Raw genomic sequence first — 27,172 nt, 5'->3', positions numbered from 1 at the left:
AGAAAATAATTCCAAACACATTCACCAAAGCACAGTTTTGCTTCTCTGAGCAACGTGACAGTGTTTCGTTCCTGAATGAATCAACCGTTTAAATGATTCGGTTCAATCGCAATGACTCACTTATTAACAGTGACTTGCTGACACATACTGGCCATTTTAATTTCACATTTAAAGTATCTTTTGATTTTTTTAAATAATTAATTTCTTATCATTTCAAATGAGTATTCAACATTTTATGTCTTGTATATCAAAACATTATTCATGCATTTGTAACTGCAGGTTAAATGCATTCTTGTCCTGCACTAAACAGTGTAATGCATCTAAATGCCACTTCCATTGAATCTTCTGCATTTCCTCTGCATTAAAAGATGAGTTTGTTGATAATGATTTGCCTGGTAACAGCCCAAATGTTTTATTATTCTAAATAACTGATTCCTTTAATTAAAAACAACTAGTTTGAGATTAATAGACCTATCCCAGGGGTGTCAAACTCAGTTCCTGGAGGGCCGTAGCCCTGCAGAGTTTAGTTCTAACCCTGCTCCAGCACACATATGATGTAGTTTTCAAATAAACCTAAATGATTAGATTAGCTGGATCAGGTGTGTTTAATTAGGGTTATATCTAAACTGTGCAGGACTGTGGCCCTCCAGGAACTGAGTTTGACAACCTTGGCCTGTCCCATTTTTGACTCCCTCCCACTGTTAAAATGTAACTAAGTAATTTTTACTCTGAGTAAATTTTAAATGAGCTACTTTTTACTTTTACTTGAGTTGATTTTTAGACTGGTACTTTTACTTGTACTTAAGTAAAATTTCATTAATGTAATGGTACTTTTACTTGAGTAGAATATTTTTGTACTCTTTCGAGTAAGAGATATATTTTTGCAGTGTAGACCGCTTCAGTGATTATAACATTGATTATAAAGTTTTTACTTGAACTGAAGTCATGTTCCACTTCAGTTACATTACCATTACATTACATCATGTCATCAGTTACCGTTCTTTGATTGCTTTATTCCCATTTTGAATACTTGTCTTGTTTTTCATGCTACTAAAATAAACTATGATTTTCTAATATGTAAAAAGCAATAAATTAATTCATAAATGGTTTACTTATATTGTATGTGTAGCCTGTTATAATATTACAGGCAATTTCCCAAACATTAATAATTAATAAACATTAATAATCATTATTATAATATAAAGGGCAATATCCAACAATAATAATATTGTTTTTCCACAGGGATGTAGAGTACGGTGGGGTTTACACTTACCAGGTCCAAACAATCTCCAGTCGGAGTGTGAGTGAACCGTCACCTCCATTGACACACCGCCTTGGAGCGCCATACTGTGGAGATGGTCTCATCCAGAGGTGGGTTTGGATATGTCTCTTAACAAGGGGACTGGGACCCTCTAGTGAGCCTAAGCAAACTTCAAAGGGGGTGCTGGATGACTTTCAATTATTTAAATTATTATTAAAGTAAAAATAAATAAATAAATAAGGGCCTTTGGATATTGTGTTGCATATTGAGTAGTCTAAGAGAAATGTAAATTATTTCAGTGAATATATTGTAAAAAAAAAAAAAAAGACTATTTATATAATTAATAGTACATTTAAACAATCTAACTTCATTAAAGGGATAGTTCACCCAAAAATGAAAATTCTGTCATTAATTACTCACCGTCCGCCGCACGTTCATGACAGTACCACAATGCATGCTTGACACATGAGCCAGCATTCTTTTTGCAAAAAGGGGAATGCACTCACTTGTGTTGTGGTACTGTTGTGAATGCGCAATGAATTCTGACACAGAAGAGAAGAACTTGTTTAATGATGTCATTATTTTTGTTTTCTTTGAACACAAAAAGTATTTTTGCTGCTTCATTGATTCAACCTTAATTTTATGATGTCACATATACTATTTTAACAATGACTTTACTATGTTTCTTGGCCTTTTATGTGGTACTTGTATTGCTGACTATTTAAGGTAAAAAAAAAAGCTCTTGGATTTCACCAAAAATATCTTAATTTGTTTTCCAAAAAATAACAAATGTCTTACAGGTTTGGAACAACATGAGGGTGAGTAATTAATGAAATAATTTTCAGTATTGGATGAACTATCCCTTTACATTTTTAGTTTGTTATTTTAGTACATTAAGTTAAGATGTTTACGTTTATTTAAATTATATATTATTACCAGGACTTTACATTAACACCTGCTAACCCCACAATGTAGGTGAATTTCGGCTACAGAACTGTGCAAAGTTTTATAATAATAATTATAATAATAATAATAATTCATTACATTTATATAGAACTTTTCTAAAGGCTATATAAGGGGACAAAATAATGTCATAAATAGATTAATTAGATTAATTAACTTCTATTAACTTAACTAAATTATATCAACATTTGGTGTGACCACACTATGCGTTAAAAAAAACCTTTTGTTGTAGGTGCACTTGCACATTGTTTTTCAGGTAGCTTTGCAGGTAAGTTTCTTGAAGCGTTTTGGAGACATTGTTACAGGTCTTCTGGATTTAGTCTGTCTCAGTTCTGTTTCTTCATGCTATTCCAGACAGACTGGATGATGAAGAGATCAGCTCTCTGTGTGGAGCACTGGCTGTTGTCAGACTCCTTGTGCTAACAAAAATGTCACTGGATTATTACAATTAATGGCAAAAATAATGTTTCTACATGTAAACTTATATTTACTACTGACACAATACAGCAAAAGATAGATATAACTGACTTAAATGCATGTAAATGCATTTCTGAAACATTTCAACTTCATTAAACCGTGTGTAAATGCATCTAAATGCCACTACAGCTGCTTCTGTTTCTTCTGCAGTGGAAATATCAGTTTTGTTAATAATGATTTCAGTTGACTGGTAACAGCCAGATAGCGTTGTCTTATATTAAGTGACTTTATTAATTAAATGCAAGAATCTGATATAAAAGATGACACATGCATTTAATACAGTTAGGGAAAAATCCCATTTAAATAGGCAAAACATTACCTGGAAAACAATTATTTTGTATTATATATGTATTATTATGTATTATTATATAATTATAATTATTTTGCCTAAATTGACACTCCTAGAATCTTTTCAAATAAATGTTTTTTTTTTTTTATAGTTTCGTTAATATTACACTATATAAGGGGCCTTTGAATATTGGGTTGAGTAGTGGGGGTCAAAAAGGTTGAGAAGCACTGATTTAGAGGATCATCAGATTAACCTTGAGGTTAATCTGTGCTGCCTCAACAAAACATTTTGAAGTTGTTAGAAAATATACTGCCATATCCACACCGCAGGCTTCAGATATTCATGCTTTTAGCAACACAGATTCATATCTACCAGGGGAAATCATCATAATGTTTATTACATATGCATTGATTTATTTCAGGTCCCAGGGAGAGGAATGTGATGATATGAACACTATGAATGGAGACGGCTGCTCCGGCCACTGCAAGAAGGAGCCGTTTTTTAACTGTATTGGTAAGTGTGGAGAGAACGTATAAGTGCATCAGCGGCTCATTACATCCCTCATCTGTCATAGGGAAATGACTGCATGTCAGAAAGTGTGGCACGCTTTTAAATGTAGTCACTGCTGTACATCAGTTTTGGTTGACGGTTTTGCGAGATGTGTTATCGTCTCACTCCGAAAAAAGCATCTTTGAGAGCAGCACTTTAGCTGAGCTCTTTTGTTCGCTTCCTCCAGAGCCAAAGCTATTTTTTATCACTGGCATTATGACATCCTTGTAAAATCTGTAAAACATTTAATTCAAAATGAACACACTAACAAATTCATGAAGGATGTCTTGGCACCTTCTCCTGCTCTGTGGTATTAATAATACAATGCTTTTTGGTCTCCGTTTTTATGGTCAGGGCCTGAGGAAAGATTACGTCATTAAAAAAACAGCAGTAAGATACTTTTGTTTACTGTTACACACAAATGCAAAGAGCCTCATAAGTCTAAAATAGACACTTATATGGCTCATGATATAGACCACATCCATGACACCTATTCAGTGTTCAGCAGATTGGTTTCAAGCTATGTAAAACATAAAAATAACAAATAAACTATGAAAAAGAAAGCATCATGGTTTCCACAAAAATTTTACATTTTCAACATTGAAAATAATCAAAAATGTTTTTTGACCAGCAAATCAGAATGATTTCTGAAAGAAAATGTGACACTGAACAGTAATGAATGCTGTACATTTAGTTTTGATCACAGCAATAAATTACATTTTAACATATTCACATAAAAAAACTGTTTTTTTTAAATATAATATTTCACAATATTAATGTTTTTACTGATTTTTCTCATCAAACAATTGCAGCCATGGTGAACAGAAGAGACTTAGCAATTTTATTTATGTATTTATTCATTCATTCATTAATTAATGTATTTATTCAGAATATCAGACATTTACACATTTTTTTCTCTGAGAGTTTTTACTATTTGCTACAGGAATCACATCTGTGTGGCAGCTTGAAATTTAGTTTTTATATGGAACCATTAGGCACTATCATGAATGAAGCATTTGTCTTTCTGACTGTTCAGCTGATTGTTTTTATAGCTGAACCCAAAGATAGTGTTCGGTTTTTCTTATCTCAGTATAGTGTTATCTATGTTAGCGTTAGAATCGAGTTGCCCAGGGAAGGTACAGTTGCTCATCTCATCATATCTGAGCAGTGTAACGGTGTCATGGGTACGGTGTGGCGCAGATGTGCGTACATGTATAACTGTAGGTTGTGCAGAAGGCCACGTGAATGATAGATGTGTGAGTTTGTGTGTTTGCCCCCTCTGCAGCCCCTCGTTTCAACATCAGCAGAGCTGAGCAGAGGGGAGCGCTGGAATTTATGCAGAGGCTTGAGCCAACTTGGCACGGCAAGCCTTCGTCCTCCTTGCTGAAACCCCTTATATTGCGAGACAGACAGAAAGAGAGACAGTCTGTGTCTCTTTATCACTTAACATATGCTCATTATCACTATTTTTGGCACTTTCAGTCTTATTCTGTATAGCAGTTAATTTTTTATGCGTACAACTCTCATGACTTGGTAGTTGATTCAACTTGGACAAACACTTGACAATAAGGTCCCATTAGTTAACATTGGTTAATGCATTTCTAACAGTGCATGCATTACAATGAGCAATACCTATGTTAAAGTATTTATTAGCCTTTGTTAACCTTTGTTAAAAAATACGACTGCTCATTCACAAGTTCACCCTTACATCTAATCTGAAGGCGAAGAGTAGGCATATTTTGGCGTGCTGTCCTGGGGGAGGGGTCCGGGCCCGGAGCATAGCCCGAACCCAAATAACTCCCCCTATCCCTAATTTGGGATAAATAGATTAGAAGTGAGGAGTTGGGGTGGAGGAGGGATGCCGAAAAACTGTCGTGGGAGGTAGAAAGACTGTATATATATATATATATATATATATATATATATATATATATATATATATATATATATATATATATATATATATATACGCTTGTGTGCTAGTTAAGATAATTAGCTAAACGAGATGCACCTGTGCCAAATTGGATGATTATCTGATCGTGCTCCTCCCGAACTTTGTTAATAAAACCACATTTGTTAATTCATGTTAGCGCAGGTCCATGAAAAATATTTTAAATACATGAAATATATAAAACAGTTACTTGCTTAGTTGTGTATTTATTTATTTTATTTTTTATTTATTTGTTTATTTTTGTATTAGTAACATTTTAAATGAATGCTTCAGAAGTATTTTCGGTAACCCTTTAGTGTTAGCGACCAATTCTCACTATTAACACCTCAGGTAACTTATGTAGCCATGGTTCCCTGAGTAGGGATGAGACACTGCTTCCTCTAGGGGTCGCTATGGGGAAACACCTCGTCGTGACCTGTGTCTGAAGCATACATACAAAAACACCAACAACATGATGGCCCGGAGACAGCTCATGATGTCACTACCTGTTTGACTATAGTATAAATACGTGCCAGGATAACACGTCATCCACTTCTTCATCTGAAGCTTGTATCCGTAGCATGGCAATAAATCTAGAGGACGCAGTGTCTCATTCCCTACTCAGGGAACCATGGTTACATTAGTAACCTGAGACGTTCCCTTTCAAGGGAACTTCGAACTGCGTCCTATAGGGGTCACTATGGGGAACAGTATACCCACGCCACTATGCTGAGGGGAGTGCATACCAGAACCATGGTGAGCACTAAGTACCAACTCTACCATAGCTATGGGAGCTGCCACTGGGACGTCTGTCAGTGACATTATCCCCTACGGCCAAAGGCCTAGGCTACATACCCTAAAACTTATCTGTTAGGGCCAGAACTCCTGGGCCCAGGGTAGAGCTCAAGGCTTGGAATCAGGAATAGATTCCTTTAAGGGGATATGACCAAGAGCCTAGCATCATACAAAGTCTTGGCCTGTCACACAGGGGGTACCACTTGCTCTGCATGAGCTTGCTGAAGGAACTGTCAGCAAGCTCAAAAAGGGGTATCCAGAGGATACATAGCTGGAGTTGTGCCCAAGGTGCCCTGGGCTGTAACCAACTCAAAAAAGTGAATAAAGCTACCATGAGTAACCCTTACCATAACAGGATTTTAGAAAATAACACAAAGTACTAGTGTGTGAACTTACCACAGTGTGGATTTTAGAAAGTGCACAAAGCTTTCACGTGCACAATTATCATAACATGGAATTAAAAAACCATTCTAGGGGGCCCTCATGGCACTCTGAAAGAGCAGCCCATAGATGTAAATGGTGCATCCCACAAACAATACATTGAGAAGTCATTAACTCGACCTATGGTAAAATGCTGGAATGTCTAGCAGTAAGTTACCTAGCTGAGGAAGCAACACACCCAGTTCTCAATCGAGAGGGGGCTCAACCTACAGCGTGTTCCAATGCTGGAATGGCTAGCAGTAAGTTACCCAGCTGAGGGAGCATCTCAGCCAAGAGGGGGGCTTGACCTGCAGCATGATCGTTAGAAATCAGAAGGGTAAGTGTACTGCAAGTTAGCCAAAAATGGGGCTAGTTTGCCTGGTACTGGGGTCTTAACTAACTCAAAGAAAGGGAACAAGGCTACTAACATAAAACTCTTACCATACAGGATTTTAGAAAAGTGCACACCTACCACTATGTGGATTTTAGAACGTGCACAATGCGCCAGCATGTACACTTACCACTATGTGGATTTTAGAAAGGGAAATGAGCAGATACTCAAGTATTACTCTAATCTGGATGAAAAGCGCTAACGCCTCGTCTGGATCACATCTCTTATCTTGCCTACCTCCCTTTGTCCCATAATTCCTCCAATCCCCAACCCATAGGTGGGGGAGGAGCACAAGCTGCAACACTAGCCTCCTGTACCCATTTCTGATCTTCAGATTGAGATCGGCCAGGACCCCTGGGTTTGTACTGGCTCAGACCTGGACCTTCATGTAACGAAGGATTTGAAGGCTGCTGAGTGTACCTTCGTCTCCCTGAATTTCTCAACCACTGTCTCGACGAAGGTATCGAAAACTCGGAAGGGTGACACAGGAGCATCGAGAAGAAAGCCCCTCTCTTTCTTTCCAACATATACCAGGTCCACACACAGATGACTCTTCACTACCACCATAGCTGCTGTGGATCTGTCTATAGCAGAGGCTGCCTGAATAATAGCACAAAGAGCGGGATCTGTGGTGCGGAGCAACTCAGCTACCTCATCGGGAGAAAGGCCCTCTCCTTTAACCAGGTCTTTCAGCAGATCTTTCAGCCATTGTGTGCAATGAAGCAACAGCCTGACGTGCCACTGATGCATATGCCCTGCCATTTAAGCAAGATGTACCCTAAAGATGTCTCCCCCATGGAGAGATAGCAGGCCATTCTCACGCATACTGTACCTTCGAATGTTGGCATAACTAGTATGCTGGAATCTGTGGATTTCGGGTCGATAATGGATTTTTACAAAAAGAAAAAAATTAAGACAGAGTGAAGTATAATGTGGTTATCTGAGAAGGTCATAATATAAACAATTTATCCATTAACTGCAGACAGATCCACACTATACATTTCATTTCACCACAACGCATCGTGCAGCATTTGTTCAGCTCCTACAGGAGCTAAACACGTTCCGCCCAACCGCTAAATTAACACAAAAATCAAGCGCGAACAAAACTGCTGCCGCGAATGCATCGCTATTCCCACAAGAGGCAAATATATTCGTGCAAACGCTATCTACAAACTCGGGTAAATAGTGAAATACTCACATACACCTCAGTAGTCCCGCAAATCCATCACAATGAGCACAGACCATCTCCTCGTTAGACGAACATGTTCAATTCATGCTTATCCGTCACAAGAAATAAGCAATGAATGCAGAGTAAATCCAATTCCCTTGAGAGCTGAACACGCTTGCTCTACACCACAGACACATAAACAGCACGCGAGCCGTGTCAAACTGCAGGTATCAGATCAAAGCCTCTGTAGAAAAAAATGCACTCCTATCTCCTTAGTAAGGTCAAACTCGTAGATAAGAGTTGATGAGAATTTAGGCCCTAACTAAAGTGTGACGGAATTTTCATTGTTAGATTTTTTGCATTAACTTATACAGTTTACCAATTAACTTTAATGTAAAGTGTTAGTATTGAATTTCCTATAAATATATTTTAAAATGGTTAATTTCTGTAAATTTGTAAATGGTAACTTCCTTAGTTTATTATGCATTGCTGTTCTATTTTTTTTTTTAAGTGCACTACTAATATTCAGTTTTGTTAAAATAAAATGCCAGAGAGACAAACAAAAATACATAGTTGGAGTGAATGGAGAGACAATGTGGGAGAGCAAATGTGAAAGTGGGAGAATGAGAACGTACTCGGTTACTAAACGTAACCTCGGTTCTCTCTAGAAGAGCGAACGAGTACTGCGTCTTAGCTAAGACGCTACGGGAAAAGTCTCTTTTCACGGAATACTGAAGAAAAAAATTATCCTTAATTTTGTATTTTTTGTAAAGGCTCGTTCGCTCATTGGCTTGTTCTGCGGCAACTGCACAGCCTATCGAGCGCAGGCTGATGCAACATCAGACCAATAAGGGCGCTTCGCGCCCTTCTTGCCGCTTCCTGCCGAAACGGGTGTGGCTCAACCTATAAAAGGAGCTCGAAAAGGCTGACTCACCTGATTTATTTCATCGCCGAAGCGAACCAGAGTGAATCGTACGCACGGCAGAGAACGCAGTACTCGTTCGCTCTTCTAGAGAGAACCGAGGTTACGTTTAGTAACCGAGTATCTCTTACGAGAGCTCTCTCGTACTGCGTCTTAGCTAAGACGCTACGGGAACCCGATGTAAAACGCCGTGCGCAGGGATCACACACCAATAAACCTGAAGCAACGCCCAGGATTTACAGTGCACAGTCACCTGAGGGACTCACAGAGAGTCCGGGACAGAAAAGGGGGAAAGCCCTCTGTCCCATATCTAGCAGCATCCGTAGATGTGGCAATATGACATCACACAGCCGAGGCAAGGCCTGACCAATGTGGCAATGCGGGTCTTATGCAATACTGCCCATATAACAGTCGGCAGCGCATAGCGCTCATGAACTCAGAATTCCCCTTAGGGCCCTGATTCTTCTATACCGACAGCAGCCTTGCTTGCAAGGCGGGAACCTCCAGGTTATAGAACCTGATAAATGTAGACGGCGAGGCCCAACCCGCCGCCATACATATATCCTGCAAGGAGATCCCAGTAGACCACGCCCACGACGAGGCGACGCCTCTTGTGGAGTGTGCTCTGATGCCCAACGGGCACTGAAGGCCCCTGGAAGCGTAAGCTAACGCTATGGCATCAACTATCCATCTGGATAGAGTCTATCTCGAAACAGCCATTCCCTTGGAACGTCCACCGAACGAGACAAATAGCTGCTCCGTCTGCCGAAAGGCAGCAGAGCGAGACACATAAGCTCTTAAAACCCTGACAGGGCAAAGAAGACTCGAGTCTCCATCCTCCCCTGACACCGGCAGGGCAGACAGGGCAATAACCTGAGCCCGAAACGGTGTGTTGAGGGATTTCGGCACATAACCGTGCCTAGGTTTGAGTATGACCCTTGAGTCATTGGGCCCAAACTCCAAGCACGACTGGCTCACCGAGAGCACGTGCAAATCACCCACACGCTTCACAGAAGCGAGAGCCAACAAGAATACTGTCTTGAACGACAGATGCTGAAGGCTAACCGATTGGATAGGCTCAAAAGGGGGACCCTTCAAGGCCTCCAAAACCGCCGCGAGGTCCCACATAGGGACTGACGGAGGTCTGGGAGGATTCAGCCTCCTAGCGGGTCTGAGGAACCGGATGACTAAATCGTTCCTTCCTATTGACTGACCGGACGCCGTTTCAGAAAACGCCGCGATGGCCGCCACATAAACTTTGAGCGTGGATGGGGCTCTGCCCTTATCCAACAGCTCCTGTAGGAAGGAGAGGACCTCCATCACCTCACAACTAAGGGGTGAATAACCTCGAGCTGTGCACCAGCTGGAGAACACCGACCACTTTGAGGCATACAGACGTCGTGTCGACGGAGCTCTAGCCTGAGTGATGGTATTTAGCACTCCCACTGCGAGATCAGCGGGTAACCGTTGAGTGCCCATACATGGAGGGACCACAACTCCGGTTGAGGGTGCCAAATCGAGCCCTTGGCCTGCGAGAGGAGATCTCTCCTCAACGGTACCGGCCACGGGGCAACATCTGCTAATTGCATCAAAATCCAAAGAGGTGCCACAAGCAGTATTGAACATCTCGTTTCTCTCACCCGTTCTATCACCTGCGGAAGGAGGGAGACGGGAGGGAACACATAAAGCGGGCAGCACGGCCATTTCCGTGACAGCGCGCTTTCGTTCTTGGAAAAGAACGCGGGGCAGTGAGCGTTTTCGTGGGACGCAAAGAGGTCCACCTCCGCCATGCCAAATCTCTCCCACAACAGCCGGACTGTTTGCGGGTGTAGAGACCATTCGCCCGTAGGGACATTGCCTCTGGACAGCCTGTCTGGACCCAGATTCTGCAGTCCAGGCACATGCACTGCTCTCAGCGAGCGCACGTTGCGTTGAGCCCAAATCAGGAGGCGTTCCGTCAGCCTGCACAGGTTTCGTGACCCGAGACCGCCCTGGCGATTTATGTAGGACACCACGGACATGTTGTCCGAACGGACTACGACGTGGTGATCCTTGATATGGGGACAAAAGCGCGTCAGCGCGTTCTCCACTGCCAGCATTTCCAGGCAGTTGATATGATGGAGCTTTTCCCGTTCTGACCATAGGCCAAAGGACGGTCTGCCTTCGAGCAGCGCTCCCCATCTCGAAGTGGAGGCGTCCGTCGACACCATTTTCACACTCGGGGAAGTCCCCAGGCTTACACCTGATCGGTACCAGCCGTTCGCTGTCCAAGGTGCTAGAGCCGCAACACAGCTCTGATCGACCTTGAAATGCAGCCGGCCAGATGCCCACGCTCTGCGCGGCACCCGAGCCTTCAGCCAGAACTGCAGGGGGCGCATGCGGAGCAGGCCCAGCCGCAGAACCGGAGATGCTGAGGCCATGAGACCCAGCATCTTTTGACAGTGTTTGAGCGACACAGTCGCGCCGCAGCGGAAAGAACTCGCTGCGCGCTGAATGCCCATCGTGCGCTGTGGTGACAGTCGCGCTGTCATGGAACACTCAGAACTGGGTATAGTTCATTCAGAACTATACCCAGAAACAGGATCGTCTGACTGGGGTTCAGCGAACTCTTCGCCCAATTGACACTGAGGCCGAGCTTCTCGAGGTGATCGAGTAAAACGGCCCTGTGGTCCACGAGCTCCGCTCGTGATCGGGCCAGAACCAGCCAGTCATCCAAATAATTCAGCACTCGTATGCCTCTGAGTCTGAGAGGAGCGAGCGCTGCATCCATGCACCTCGTAAACGTACGAGGAGCTACGGACAAGCCGAATGGCAGGACTGCAAACTGGTATGCCTGGCCCTCGAAGGCGAATCTCAAAAACTGCCTGTGGTTTGACGCTATCTGTATTTGAAAATACGCGTCCTTCAGATCTATTCACATGAACCAGTCCCCTCTGCGAATCTGCGCGAGGAGCTTCCTGGCCGTGAGCATTTTGAAACTGCGTTTCATCAATGCCTTGTTCAGCTGTCTTAGATCCAGTATGGGCCTGAGACCCCCGTCTCTCTTGGGCACCAGAAAGTATCTGCTGTACAGCCCCCCCTCGCTTTGAGCTTGAGACACAGGCTCTACAGCCCCTTTGCTCAACAGTTTTGATATTTCGGCCCGAAGTATGTGTGCTACTTCTGTTTTGACCGTAGTTTCGACGCGCGCTGAAAAGCGCGGTGGGCGTCGAGAAAACTGTAGCGAGTAGCCTCTCTTTATAATGCCTAGCACCCAATCCGAAACCCCTGGAAGCGCTGACCATGCATCTGCATGAATGGCTAAGGGCTGGATGCGACACGCGCTCTGTTGACTGGGCAACGGCGGCGCTCGAGTGTGCTGCGCATCTGAGGCGGGGAGCGCGCTGATCACAGCGGGCAGATCGCTCATCCTCGACCCCGTTCCAGCGCTTAACCGACTGGAGGGAGGCTGAGCGGGTCCCGTGGGACTCGATATATCTGCGAGTAACCGTGGGCTGCATGTGTGCACTTTTACCACTTTCAACTCGCCGTCTGCCTGTGCAGAATGTACGTGCACGGGCCTCGTTTTTACAGAAGCCCCGCGCCATAAGTGACATAGTGTATGTGGGCACTGGGAAGTGGGCACGTTTACTTTGCGGCGCGCTCGACCGATATGTGTCGATCTTATGTGCGCTAGCCCTGTGTGCAGGGCTGTGCTTACATGCGGGGATGGGCACTGGGGAAAAAACACTCTTTTTGGGAAACATCTGGGTAGCCGTGATAACGGCTTTTGTGTGCAGGCAAGCGGGCACTCGTGCAGGCTTGCGCATTGCAGAAGACACTGAGGCAGTCACAACTCTTGGAACTGCAACAGCGGCACGCTTGGGTGAGAGCTCGGCCGCAGCGGAACTCGAACACCGGCGCTTTCCCAGCAGTGCTAGGATGCTTTCGGGGCTTCTGGCTTCACCGCAATCCTCTGCCGCGGCTCCCGCGGCGCGGGGCGACGGCTCGAAGATCGAGAACGGGGTCCCGAGCTGCGTTGCTGATGCTGTCGTGATGGCGCAGCAGGAGGCGGTGGGCGTGACTGAGAGCTCTGTGGGGCCGGTCTAGAGCGGCTAGCTGCAGAACTGGAGCGCTTCGGCAAGAAGTGCTTGAACGCCTGTGAAGCTTTCTGGTCCTCGGCGAATCTCTCCACAAACTCGTTGACGGAAGATCCAAAGAGGCCGGCAGGAGTTAGCGGAGCGTCAAGAAACGCAGCGCGCTCAGACTCCTTCATGTCAGAAAGCGTCAGCCACAAATGCCTCTCAGCCACCGTAGCGGAAGCCATAACCCGTCCCATGGCCTGTGCAGCGGACTTAGTTGCGCGGAGGGAGAGATCCGAAGCACTCCTCAGATCCGCGAGACAGATCGCTTCAGGTCCCATCTCATCCAGCTTGCGGAGAAGATCGCCCTGGAAAATCTGTAGCGTCGCCATGATGTGTAACGCAGACGCAGCCTGCCCAGCAGCAGAGAATATCCGTGCGAGCAGCGATGACGTCATGCGGCAGGCTTTGGATGGCAACGCCGCCTTAGTCCGCCGTCCAGCAGAGGGCAGGCAAAGGTGCGCTGCTATAGCCTGTTCCACCGGCGGAAGTGACAGGTAGCCTCTGTTCTTAGCACCGTCCAGTGTGGAGAATGCTGACGAAACAGATGAGCGGATTCTCGCCAAAAATGGAGCGTCCCAAGCCTTCGCCACTTCTTCGTGAAGCTCAGGAAGAAAAGCTTGAGGAAGAGCGCTCATCCGGAAGATAGCTACCATCCAGCCGGGAACGTGAAGGGGGCGCTGGTGCAGACCACTCGAGGCCGAGGCTCGCCGCGGCCAACGAGAGTACACGCATCAGCTCCTTATCGATATCCCCCCGTCTGCTGGGCCTCTGAGCAGCGGGCGCAAGATCCACGGAGCTCGCCCAACCCTCACTGCCCGAAGCAAGCAGAGAGCACGTGTCTTCTTCCTCCGACGCGGGCCTGAGATCCACTTCCTCCGATGATGCGTCGGCAAGCAGCGGACGCTGAGCATCGGGAAGCGATGCAGGGGAGACCGGCGAAGCGGAGGGAACCGGCGAGCTCGGCCGAGCTGGAGGCGGTTTTGGTAGGCGCTGCGAGCGGCGGTTCTTACGGCGCTGCGGCGCAGCGGATGATGCAGGCTTCGAGAAGGATGCCAGGCGAGTCCTCAGAGTCACCATAGGCATCAACTCGCAATGAGGGCATCCGCCATCAGCGAGCGCGAGCGCTGCATGGTCTTCACCAAGACAGGAGACGCAGATGACGTGACGATCTCCTTCGCTGAGCGGGGTTCTGCACGAGCCGCACGAAGGCATCTTTTGTGAATGTGCGTCGCAGGGCGAACACACACACAGAATATTACAGAACAAGGATTGTAAAGGATATGGGCGCCGGATAGCGCAGCAGGAACGGCAGTGGAAGGCGGCGGTGCCAGCGGCTTCAGGATGGCTTGTCCTGCTGATATGCTCTTCCAGGCGCTTGCTTCCTCGTGATCCAGCGATGCGTGAGCTTCGCTGAAGAGATGAAAAATCAGGTGAGTCAGCCTTTTCGAGCTCCTTTTATAGGTTGAGCCACACCCGTTTCGGCGGGAAGTGGCAAGAAGGGCGCGAAGCGCTCTTATTGGTCTGATGTTGCATCAGCCTGCGCTCGATAGGCTGTGCAGTTGCCGCAGAACAAGCCAATGAGCGAACGAGCCGTCTCGCCTATGGCTGTGTACTGCTGCAAATGCGCTTTACAAAAATACAAAATTAAGGATAATTTTTTGCTTCAGTATTTCGTGAAAAGAGACTTTTCCCGTAGCGTCTTAGCTAAGACGCAGTACGAGAGAGCTCTCGTAAGAGAACAAGTGAGGAGAAAAAGTTAAGGGTAAAACACTTGAATGAGGAACAGCAGCTCCATGGCCTGGAAAAATCCTCCCAAATATCCCTGAACTCAACAGTGCTCCTGTCTCACTCATTGCCTTGGAAAAACCTGATGTGTACGAAATCTGAAAAATTATGCCTTCAGAGGTAGGAAGGCATCAAGGCACATCTGAAACCAATGTTTGCGCAACATCCTGTCTGCAAAAATGCCTTCATCTGGAGATATTCTGAAGGCAGCACAGATGTATCTAGAGACCCATAAGCACCAAATTTGAGAAACTTCACTGCAATTGGCCGGTAACTTTATTGGGACCTGCAGCATGATTTGAAATAACATTTGAGAAGTACAGTCTGACCCTGGCTGATGTAAATAGTTTGAAGGATACAAAGAAAAACATTCAAACCATCTGCAAAATAAAACATCTGTTGCGATTCTGTAGAACTCCATGTGGTGACACATATGTTGAATATTGCTCACATTAGGCCATCAAAGTAAACACTTTATAAGAAGGATCACAATGTGTCTTCACAGATTTGAATTGGGTCCAGTTTCTCTCAGAAACATAATCTGGCTCTTCTCTGATGTGATGCTGTGAGTATGACACAGTGAATTGGGGTGTTTGTCCTCAGTGTGAAAGGGAAAACTGCCTAATAAACCCAATGACATAGGGACAAAAGCATGTATATATGTATGAGGAGTGGGGCGGGGCTGAGAGCCGTGGGAATGGAGGGAGGCCAGTGGAGTGATGTGGAGGGAAATGAGCGACACCTGCTCCACTCACCGGTCTCGCGTCCCACGGAGGAGCTAGGAAGGATGCAAAAGAGGAGCGACGACAGTGAAGGATGAGAGAGGACCAGGCCTGGGCTTTATTTTGTGTTTTGGTTTTTTTCATGTTTGTGCGCGGCAGTTGTCCGCGAGGGCTGGTTGCGCTGTTTTGTGTTTATTTTGTAAAGTTTTCAGTTTGAATGTCCGCTGGTTCCCGCTTCCTTCTTCCCATGATTATGAAGTTTGTAAAGCGTTACAATATGCAAATATATAATCAATATAGACAGTATATCGGCTGTATATCAGCACGGCTGTGTTTTGGCCATAGGGGATCACAGCATGCAGATATACAGCCATATCTCATGTCTATGAGTGTGATATTGCAACAGTTTGATGGCACAAGAGTGTAAATACATGAACAAAAACAATGGAGTGTCTATAAAAACCCTCTATTGTGCAGAACTACTTCCTTCCGAAAGGATTCAAATGTCAGTTTGACAGTGAAACAGCTGAGCCCAAGCCTTCTGTTACTAATTCCAAAACGTCACTTTAGAACTAGTAATTTTAAGGAACGTTGAGTTGCTTCATATTGTGTTACAGTATTAACAGATAACTGTATTATGTAGAGTATTATGAGATAGAGATGGACTGAGCGAGTGTGATTAATTTTGAATAGTTTATGGCTTGACAAGCTATAGTTTCAAAGCAGCTTCCCAAACTGGAAAATACACATGCTACAATGTCTGCAGTACTTTCTTTCTGGAACCTTATTACAAAATGTAGATTTAGTGTTTGTAGAATTTATTTAATGCCAACGTGACTGTTCTCTCTGTCTTTCACAAACACAGATGAGCCCAGCATGTGCTACTATTATGACGGCGACGGCGTCTGTGAAGACTTTGAGCGGGAGACAAGTGTGAAGGATTGTGGCCTGTACACGCCGAATGGTTTTCTGGACCAGTGGGCCACCTCAGTGGAAGTGTCCCATGAAGAGAGGCTGTACTGTCCTGGTGACGTGGCTGCAGGATATCCTGCTATTACTAAGGTTAGTGTCCTGCTGGATTCAGCCTTAGATACATTCACACATACGGCGATAGAGGTTGCCTAGTGGGTGTTTCAGCTTGATTGTTGTATTCTGAGGCAAAGATAAACAATGAGTCCGCACACCAGAAAATTCTCCTTAGCAATTTTAATGATTGCTCACCACGTCAAAAATTGCTAAGGAGCATTTTCTGGTGTGTGGACTCATTGTTTATCTTTGCAACTACTTGTCTGCCCAGCACCCAGTTTTATTGTTTTGGATGTGCGTGCTGTACCTTTGAATTCTGTATACTGAGGCAAATCATGTCAACACACTGTAGTGAATTCACTGTGCATTTTGTACTGCTTACCTTTGTACTGCTGACATTCGCTCATGTCACCTCAAACTCTCTGTGAAAATGAATGATTTCTGGTCACTTTATCTTTATAAACTGCCATTGATTTAAATGACCTCTAGACGCATTTCTGGACCAGTAACAGTCTATTCACCTACTGTTTCAGCAATGTAGCACTGATAAAACTATTTCAATTTGACAAGCTATAATAATATTGGCTAACTTAATGCAGAGCATGCCATCTTTACCAGTACAAAATTGTTGTTTAGAGGTTTGTGTGACACTGATGTGAAATCTGACTTCATTTGCCCTGATGGAAGGCATAATTACAATGTATACACATGATTACAAAATGTATTGAATATGTTATATATTGTTTGTTTTTGGTACAAAAATTTCTGGTTTTAAAGCTAGTCTTAAGCCTTTTAGCCCTATTTAATCCTAACACTTAATACTTTTTATATTTTTATATTAATAAATTAAGTGAATTGAAATTCAGCCAAGTATGGTGACCCATACTCAGAATTTGTGCTCTGCATTTAACCCATCCGAAATGCACACACACAGAGCAGTGAACACACACACACACTGTGAGCACACACCCGGAGCAGTGGACAGCCATTTATGCTGCGGCGCCCGGGGAGCAGTTGGGGGTTCGATGCCTTGCTCAAGGGCACCTAAGTCGTGGTATTGAAGGTGGAGAGAGAACTGTACATGCACTCCCCCCCACCCACAATTCCTGCTGGCCCGGGACTCAAACTCACAACCTTTCGATTGGGAGTCCGACTCTCTAACCATTAGGCCACGACTTCCCACAGGTTATTGAACAAAGATTTATATATATATATATATATATACAGTGCCTTGTGAAACTATGGGTAGCACTGTGTAACTGATACAGGATTATGTTTTATTAATTTATTTTTTCCTTTTTATTGTAAATATTTCCAAACGTGTTAACTATATTAGGAAATTTACATTATCAAAGAACATTTTCATTCAGTCTAGCTCTCAGGCACTCTCAAAAACTCCCATTATAATCACTGAAGCTCTTTACACTGTGAAATGAATATCTTACATTCGTACACACCTCTGCACTTTTTTGTTTCTGATGAGAGAATTCACCAGATAATTCAGTCAGCGAGCAAGTGAACAAAACACCGCATTTCAGCGATGACTCATCTGAACGTCTCTGATTGGCCATTGCATTCATAAGCTCAACCGAATTGTGTGTGATTGGTTATAATGGTGCTCAGTACCAGTGTGTGCCACACTGAATGATTAAATCAAACTGGTGTGATTTGTATCAAATATAAAAAAATATTATTCGCCTATTTTTTTGTCTTTTGGAAGCTGCATTCAAATCCACTTGGCTCAGAAATCTGCCTCTGGTAAAGAGTACATGATGGGGTGTCCTAGTGGAGCTCATAGGCACTCCAGCTAGAGATCATGATATTTGCAACATTATGTTAAACTGCTTTAAATCATTGTATTATTAGTAGTATTCTTATTATTTTCATTACGTATGTGTCTTACTTGTATCTTCACCTTTCAAGCTGTGCCAGGTTGGATGGGGGCAGATGCACATTTTCAGGGTTTTCTAGAAATATTTGATTGGGTTCAAGGCCAGACATGCATTTTCTTGTTGGATGGTGAACCTTCTCAATATTTTGGGGACCTGAGCTTTTCTTCTACTCTGACAAGTTCCCTGTCGCTGAAAAACTTCCACACAGCATGAGGCTGCGACCAGCACACTTTACTTTGTGGATGGTACTCTGAAGGCAATGAGCAGAGTTGGTTTCCTTCAAACATTATGTTTGGAATTGAGGTTTATCAAATCAGAGAATATTGTTTCTCACAGTCTAAGGGTCCTTTAGATGCTATTTTGCATATTCCAAGTGGGTTTTTGAGAGAAGATTGAGATTGAGATTGAGGAGAAGATTGACTCTGGCCACACCGACATAAAGCCCAGATCAATGGAGTGTTGCTGTGATATTTGTTCTTTTGTAGGTTTCTCCCTTCTGCATACTGTATATGATCATGGAGCTCAACTCCAGTGACCAGCATCTTGGTCAACAGTCTAGACAAGGGTATGAATACTTTTGTAAGCCACTGTGTGTGTGTGTGTGTGTGTGTATATATATATATATATATACACCATATAAAGACTTTCACAGACAAAGGTTAAGCCTTTTGGAACTCTTGTTGAATTTCAGAAAAGATGGTCCTTTTCATTGAAGAACTATTGCTTGCCACAGATACTAGCATTAGTTCCTTTGGTGAGACTGGAGATAAAATCTCCAGAGCTGAGTAGACCATAAAGATGTCTGTGAAATTGCACATCGACCTCAGTGTCAAGCAGCCCTTGTGCACAATGTCCTGGCCTGTTGCCTTCTAAGAACAGACGGTGTTAAGTATGGCTGAGGAATGGCTGAAATGTTTTTATTTTTTTTGCATTTGTTGTTTGCTTTAATTGGTTGAATATGTCCCAAACAGTTTTTGTGAGATTCTCCTATTTCATTCATCCTCTTAAGCATGTAGACCACATCACTTTAGCTTCATCTGGCTCTAAGAGTGCCGTCTGTACTGATGTCTGAAGTGACATATCAGGGCTATACTTGAGTTTTTAAACACTCGCATCTTTGAAATGCTTGCATTGTTTTGTTTTCTTCAGTTGTTTGTTGTGTCCCCTCATTCAGAAGGGTTTGAACATGTCTTGTACCTTCAAGGCCTGTTCACCCTTGTAGGGAAATGTGTGTAGCCGATAGGGATCTGCTGGGATGGTTTCAGAGTGCAGAGGGGGAGGATGGGTCTGTGCTGGAGCATCAGGTGCCAGTGGGCCTGGAGCCACTGCTTTAAGCTATGTGCTGTGAAGAACAAACTGATCTTTAGGTCAAGGGAGCACATTTTCATTCATGTGAAAGCCACATCTGAAAGCTTGCACACTGTAACATCTCTGCTCCCCACCTGACATTTTAAAGACCAGCTGTGTGTCTTACATCAACATCTTGTCTTCTGTGTGGCCTGGAAGAGATGCTCTTGATTTGGGTCATTTACAGTAACACTAGTCCTTTTTTCATCCATTTGAACCCTAATTAACATTTGATACCAATTAATCATGGAGCAGTTATGTATTGTGCATTCCAGTGAAAATTCTGTTTTATCAGGACATTAAGTTAAATTATGACTTGCATAGCTACAATTTCAGCTCAAGTAGTTACATTGCAGGCACATGCCTATTTTGCACAAAAATAAATTAGTATGAATGCAATGTGTGCTTTTTATATTTTGTGAATATAATGGCTTACACTACTATCATCTGGCAAAAGTTTTTGGAGTTGCCTTTATAAAGCACTTAGTTTTGTAAATGCATCCTTTCCAGTTCTGTGCATGTTTAAAAGTCTGGGAAGAAAGTATTCAGGTTGTAACACAGGCCAGCTAATCGTGCATCAAAATTACTGTTGACTTATTTCAATAATTACCTGCTCCTAATTTTACCTGTCTCTTGGGCTAACTGCTGCTGGGGTCAGTTGAGGTACTTCTTACACCCTACACCTGGCCAAGCAAGAACAGGACTCAGAGTTCTCTGATGTAATAATACTTGAACAGAACATCTTGTTTATGTGGTAGTACCACTGGGATGCCGCTTTTAGCTGACGCTGGTCCGGAGGGAATCCACCAGTTAACCATTAGTAAGCACACGCTAGCATAGCGTGGTCAAATAATGCAGCCATCTGATCTCAAAGGCGTCCATACTCCTCAGCAAGCGATGACGCAAGCTCCATTGCCCTAGAGGCATAATGACATAACACAGGAGAACATTGTGCTGCTGAAGTCTGCGTGTGAACAGACACAACCACAAAACACTGGCAAGGTCTTCCAAGGTGGGAGGGACAAATGAGTCACGCCCATTTCCTTGTTGGTTCACTATTCGGTTTCAGCAATGCTTTGATTGCTGTGTGGCAAGATAACTTTGTGCAGTCAACTCTCAGGGTTTCCTAACTTATGAGATGCCCAGAGATTTAGGGCCGTCAGTTGATTTTGTCTAAATTTGTTTTAAGAATGTGAATTTAATTATTTGTGCAACCAGAAAAGGGGCAGTTGGTTTGCCATACTGTTGAGCTTCATCTGCTTCATGTACCATAAATAAAATAAAGTAAAATAAAATACTATTTGGTTTTCTAATTGAAGACTGGTCTGGCAACCTCCGTTTTCATTGCTGGCTGTTAACACGTCAGCGTTTTTGGAAGTCTGTTGAATGAGGGCTGTTTATGTGATGTGGAGGTAGCTCACAGACGGACCACTCTTGGGAAGCCATTGGCCAACACCAAATTTTCCTTGTATGCCCAAAGTTGTGAGAGCCAGTGCTTCAGGCCTGACACACTAGATGAAGCTATACCAGGTGCAGTCCCACTTATGAGATCAGTGCTGTCATAAACCATTTGGGTCGATATGGTGTAGGTTGCACCTAGACGAGAAAAGTGTTCCCAATCCCAACACTGCGAGAGCTTTTGGGGCATGACTTCCAAATGATGTTACCTCACATAGAAAACTTTGTGCATGGTTCCCTCATGTTGTGATTGTTGTTTAAACCTCACAAATGTGTTTAAATAAATATCTTGCAGATGTTAGGCAGTTAGTTGACAAAGCATTGTCTTATTTGTCCCAGTTTTGCTGGAAAAAAAAGTTCAAGTTTTTCGAATGTGGGCAGGAAAAATAAACAAGGATACATGCAAATAAATTTCAAATAAGAAATGCTAATTTCCCTTAAAACGGTTTGTGTATGCAGAAGAAAAGCAACAGGGGAGCTGAATGTCTTTAAGACAGAAAAACAAAGGCGAAATGCCTCTAAATGTTCACAATGATACACATTTTCAGTATTCTATTTAGCAAAAAATACTGCACATCTTCACACTCTTATGCACATTGACTTTCAGCAGATTTAGGGAAATGCTTCTTCACTGAGAGATCTTGCAAAAAGATAAGATGACACAATACCTTAAACAACAATTTTTGGTTCATTTCAGCATTAACATATTCAGAGTTTTCACTTAACCTCCTTTCAGAAACGGGCCCCAGGTATCACAGAGAAAGAATGCACATTGTTGAGTGCACATAAACATATATTACCAATATTGAAACAATACAAAAGCTAGTTGAAAATTGGCAAAAATATCCTTTAATCATGCGATCCATGGGCTGATTCACTGCTAGGTCACACAGCTGTTCTTGAATGGATTGTGTTGTAGAGGTCTTCACGGGTACAAAAATTTGTGCCCGAACCCGAAAGAAACCCGTAATGTACTACACCGAACAGATCCGGACCCGTCTATTATTTCAAAAGCTGGACCCTGACCCGTGTAGATCCGAGAAATGCCTACCAGGACCCGACCCGGACCCGTCTATTATTTGAAAGCTGGACCCGAACCCGCCGGGAAGACACAGACCTGACTGGACCCTATTGTCACATATTCCACCTTAAATTGCTATAACAAGTCAATAAACCTGTTGCTGAAAATACAACTTTTTGTCTTACCTAATTTAAGGAGCCATAGTCTCTCTTTCTTGTACCCGATGCATTACAATCCTCCGACAAGAAAGTTATCCATGTTATTCCTCTCGTTATGCCAAGTCCAAGCTTAATCCACTCATTATTTCAGCTTCAAAAGTCCACTTGATGTCACGGTGACATGCACATGTACATTCTGACTCGAGTTAACACGCATAATAACTTTGACTGTTTGCCCTTTTGAACTATAATAACGATCGCTCGTGCAATGCCATGGCCGCTGACGTTATTTATTTGCTAACATCTCTGTGCTCTCTGCTTTGCGTCGAGTCTGAATCTGACCAATAAATCTATTATTTATATTATTATAAAAATGGGAGAAAATGTAAAGCGCGGTTTGGCAGTCAAAGATGAAGTGTCCCTCACTGGTTGCCACAGAAACATGAAACACGCTTGAGACTGCACAAATGCATGCTAGCTGAATCAATCTAAAATATACTTTAACGCAATTTGAGCATCATAGAAAACATTCATGTGAAAGTTCACCTCAGATTGTGTTGCTGATTTGAAATATATTAAATATGAGTGTGTCAAGTCTGCAAGCATTATTACCGTGCGTGCACCTGCATTACCTCTGAGTCTGCGTGCTCTGCTTCTGCTTCGGCAAAGAGAGAGATCGCTTTTTTTGGCTCACACTTTTCTTTTCCTAATTTTACAAGTTGCAAGTTACAAAAAACACAAGCAGTGTTTGATCACGGCCGGTTATTCTCCGAGTCCGATGACTCCGACCCGGACCCTGCTGATCATTTAAAATGTAGACCCGAACCCGTACAGGTCCCGGGTCGACGGGTCTCGGGTGCACTGTGAAGACCTCTATTGTGTTGTACAGAAAAGCTTGGGTTTCTCTTAAAGACCACTGCAGTTTGCTGTGACTGACCTGAGTCAACCATGGAGTACTTTGTTTTACCTCTGCACAGAACACCTGTTACATATCCACAACTTTTGTAAAGAATTACTGAAAATATGCTCTATTTTGGTAAAGTGATGAACTTTAACACTTCTGAGTGACTGGCTTTGTTCACAAGTTCATGTAATCTTTAATGAAGAGGAGGTATACATGTTTTGTTTGCATCCACGAAAGAGGGTTACAGCTCAAGATTCACTCTAAGCACAAAGTACCCCTTAGGATAGTGGTTCTCAATCTTGTTCCTGGAGCCCCCCGAACAACTTAACCAGACACACCTTATTCATGTCATCAGCTCAGTGGGAGAAACACAAAATCCTGGAGTTGATGTGTGAGATAAAGTAGGCAGTGTTGGGGGGCTCCAGGAGCAGGGTTGAAAACCACTGTCCAAGAATTTCCTTGACTAGTTTAATGGTAACAAGCCAAGAACCAAACCTAAATAAGGAAGGGTTGGGGTATTGGATGGATGCCAAAATAACTGTTGAAGGATCAGGGACATCGTTAATGGGGAGGAAGGTGGTGATTATTCCAGGGGCAAGCAATTGGCGACAACTGACAAATACAATTTCAACTGATGGGGATCAAATCCAAGGAACACATTTTTAACCAGACCCCACAACTACAAACTGCAAAGGTACCTGAAAACAAAGTAAGCCTGGAAACAAAAGCTTTTTTTTGCCCCAATCTAGTGTTGTCAAAAGACCCGGTATTTCGGTACCAAGTCGTTACCAAAAATGAAAAAGACTTCGTTGAATAACCATGAACACTGCACGTGTCAGAGTCTAAACCTGGTGCGGGTAATTTGATATCGCTGCATTTCTAAAGAAAATCAACTGTCTTCAGAAAATTATGGATGTCATTTTCATTTCATCTTGCCTGTAATACCTGAGCAGCGTTTGTGAGCGCAGGCTCAGCAATTATTTAATTACAGCCATTACCGGGGAAACATCTCTTGATGCGCTCTACAAGCTCCTCCTGCTGGCAGGGAATGAATTTGCATATATATGCCACCACAAATAGAGTGCAAGGCTGTGGGAAACACCACTTCAGTTATGAATACTATTAAATATTTTAATTTGAATATCGGATTTCAATGAACTCAGATTAAGCTCAGTTGGAATTAAATTTTGATCGGATTGAAAGGGGTGGTTTATTATTTCTTATATGACTAAGAGTGCATATAAATACTTGATCGGATTGAAAAACAAAACTGACAGGACTGTGGATGTGCAATTATGTAGAAATAGCATAATGACCAGGGCGTAACATTAAAACCTGCAAAATGCGGGTGGATTTCACAGTTAGAACGGTTTATATAGCGGTAACAAAGCTTGACATTAATAAGAAGATTTTTTTGAAAGGGTAAGACACAGAGAATGTTACTTGCCCGACTGGACAACAAACGTGATTAAAACATCTAATTAAGGAATCACCAAAATTTCAGTAAGAATGTTTCTGATTTCATTACATTTGGTGCAATTTATAGTGGTTAATATTCTGACAGTGACAAGGTTGCGCAAAGCTGTGTGTGAAAGAGTGAAAGAATATCATGAAGAAATCTAAACAAATGAATGCAACTGCACACAGAAGAAACATACTGCAGTAAAATTTCGTTTTTATATTTATAACATATGATACAGCCTAGTTAAGCAACATGCCACGGCCAAAAGAGTGCAGCTTACCCTGAAAACCGACGGTAAATTTAAAGGGTTAGTTAATCCAAAAATGAAAATTAGCCAGAGTTTTAATCACCCTCAAGCCTTCCTAGGTGTATATGACTTTCTTCTTTCAGACGAATCCAATCGGAGTTATATAAAAAATTGCACTGGCACTTCTAAGCTAAGTTTGAGCCAGTGCTTTAAATGTGCCAGGCTGGGCTAATAGCCTCAGACATGTAGCACCGAGACAGAAATAGAGCTGCGCTTCCACCGTCAGGCTGCTGCACTCCACTAAAACACGCCTCTCAGGAACAACGTCATGCAACCCCATCATTTCACCAACAAAGAGAAGTTATGGCGGAAACTTTGGAAACCTTGTTTCCTTAGACAATCTCATGAGACTACTAGAGGCACGCGTGATGCATACGTTCTACATAACGCTTCCGCATACGACAGTCAGCAAAATTGAGAGAAAAGGGTTTATTACATTTGAAATATGGACTATTTTCTTACAAAAACACATGGATTCATTACAGGAGGCCTTCATTCACCCGCCCCCACCCCCCCGGAACCGTGTGAGGCACGTTTTATTATGGATGTTTGCACTTTATTTATCGTCTTTTGGAATGTTGAAAAGAAACCACCCACTACAATGCTAGACAACCTGTCCTCCAACCAATACGCCCGTATAGGTCGTTTGTCCAAATCCCTGAAATACGAACCATCAGAGCGTATACTACAATTGCGCCCCTATTGGCAAAAGGTCGTTTTCATATTAAGAAAACTGTAGCTCAGTTGGTAGATTATTGCGCTATACATTGATAGGTAATCATGATATCATGGGTTCGATCCCAGGGAACGGATGTGCACGAAAATGTATATGCTCAATAAATCATAATTTAGCATGATTTCTGTGAGGGTTAGGTTTAGGGGTGGGGTTAGGTGTGGTCATTCGAACAAATAAGCCACCTAGTAAAATATGTAGGAAATACTGTGAGATCGGTGTAAAAAGCTCACACATTGCATTTAAATAAACGTGAGTTTTGATTGGTAATGACGTTATACGTCATTTCATGACGACAGACACAACGCGATACTGTCATTATTTTTTCGCCCGCTAGAGGGCGCTTAACTTTAAAACGTAAATATAGGTCGTAACAAGGTGCTTGCACAAACGACCTATATGGTCGTTTTTTGTTGGAGGACAGGCTCATGCTAGAGCTTAGAAGTGCCAGGACAATTTTTTACATAACTTCGATTGGATTCGTCTGAAAGAAGAAAGTCATATACAGTACACCTAGGATGTCTTGAGGGTGAGTAAAACACAGGCTAATTTTTATTTTTGAGTGAACTAACCCTTAACATTGATTTTATGCAAGAGTTCAAACAAGTAGTTAATATTAAGTGACTTACATTTTAGACTGTTTGTGTTCGATTTAATGAAATAGTTCCAAACTAAGATCACAGCATTGGTCGCACATTTCAGAGCAACAAACGTGGTGTTTCATTATCCAAATGATTCATTGTATCGAACAAATCAATGATTCAGTAATCCATTTATACAGACAGGCACTCGGTTTATTCTTGAATGAATCAGCCATCTGAACAAATCATTTGACTCAATGACTCACTCAAAAAGACAGTCACTTGCATTATTTATGCAATTATAATTCTGCAGTGTAAATTAATTCATGGAAGGCTACATTTGAGCTTCATTACATTTGTCTGTGTAAAAATGCATGTAAAAAGCAAATTCTGCCTATTCTGCAGTGTAAAAGATCTGTTTTGTTAATTCTGATTTCACTTGATTGGTAACAGTCCTATAGTCTTGTTATATTAACTGTATATATTA

The 27,172-nt window shown here is 42.9% G+C and overlaps 1 protein-coding gene across 1 annotated transcript in view; it reads left to right on the top strand.

Moving 5' to 3' along the window:
• The window catches only part of pappaa (pregnancy-associated plasma protein A, pappalysin 1a), a 142,552-nt gene that overhangs the window by 39,660 nt on the left and 75,720 nt on the right, over positions 1 to 27,172 (top strand). Inside the window, exons 9-11 of the mRNA XM_059549639.1 lie at positions 1,243 to 1,371; positions 3,412 to 3,503; positions 16,662 to 16,858. Coding sequence (XP_059405622.1) covers positions 1,243 to 1,371; positions 3,412 to 3,503; positions 16,662 to 16,858 — 418 coding nt within the window. The remainder of the gene's footprint in view (positions 1 to 1,242; positions 1,372 to 3,411; positions 3,504 to 16,661; positions 16,859 to 27,172) is intronic.

Source organism: Carassius carassius, chromosome 5, assembly GCF_963082965.1.
Source record: "Carassius carassius chromosome 5, fCarCar2.1, whole genome shotgun sequence".
NCBI classification, from domain to species: Eukaryota; Metazoa; Chordata; class Actinopteri; order Cypriniformes; family Cyprinidae; genus Carassius; species Carassius carassius.
Note: the sequence above shows the minus strand (reverse complement) of the source record. Positions and strands in the feature narration are given on the sequence as shown.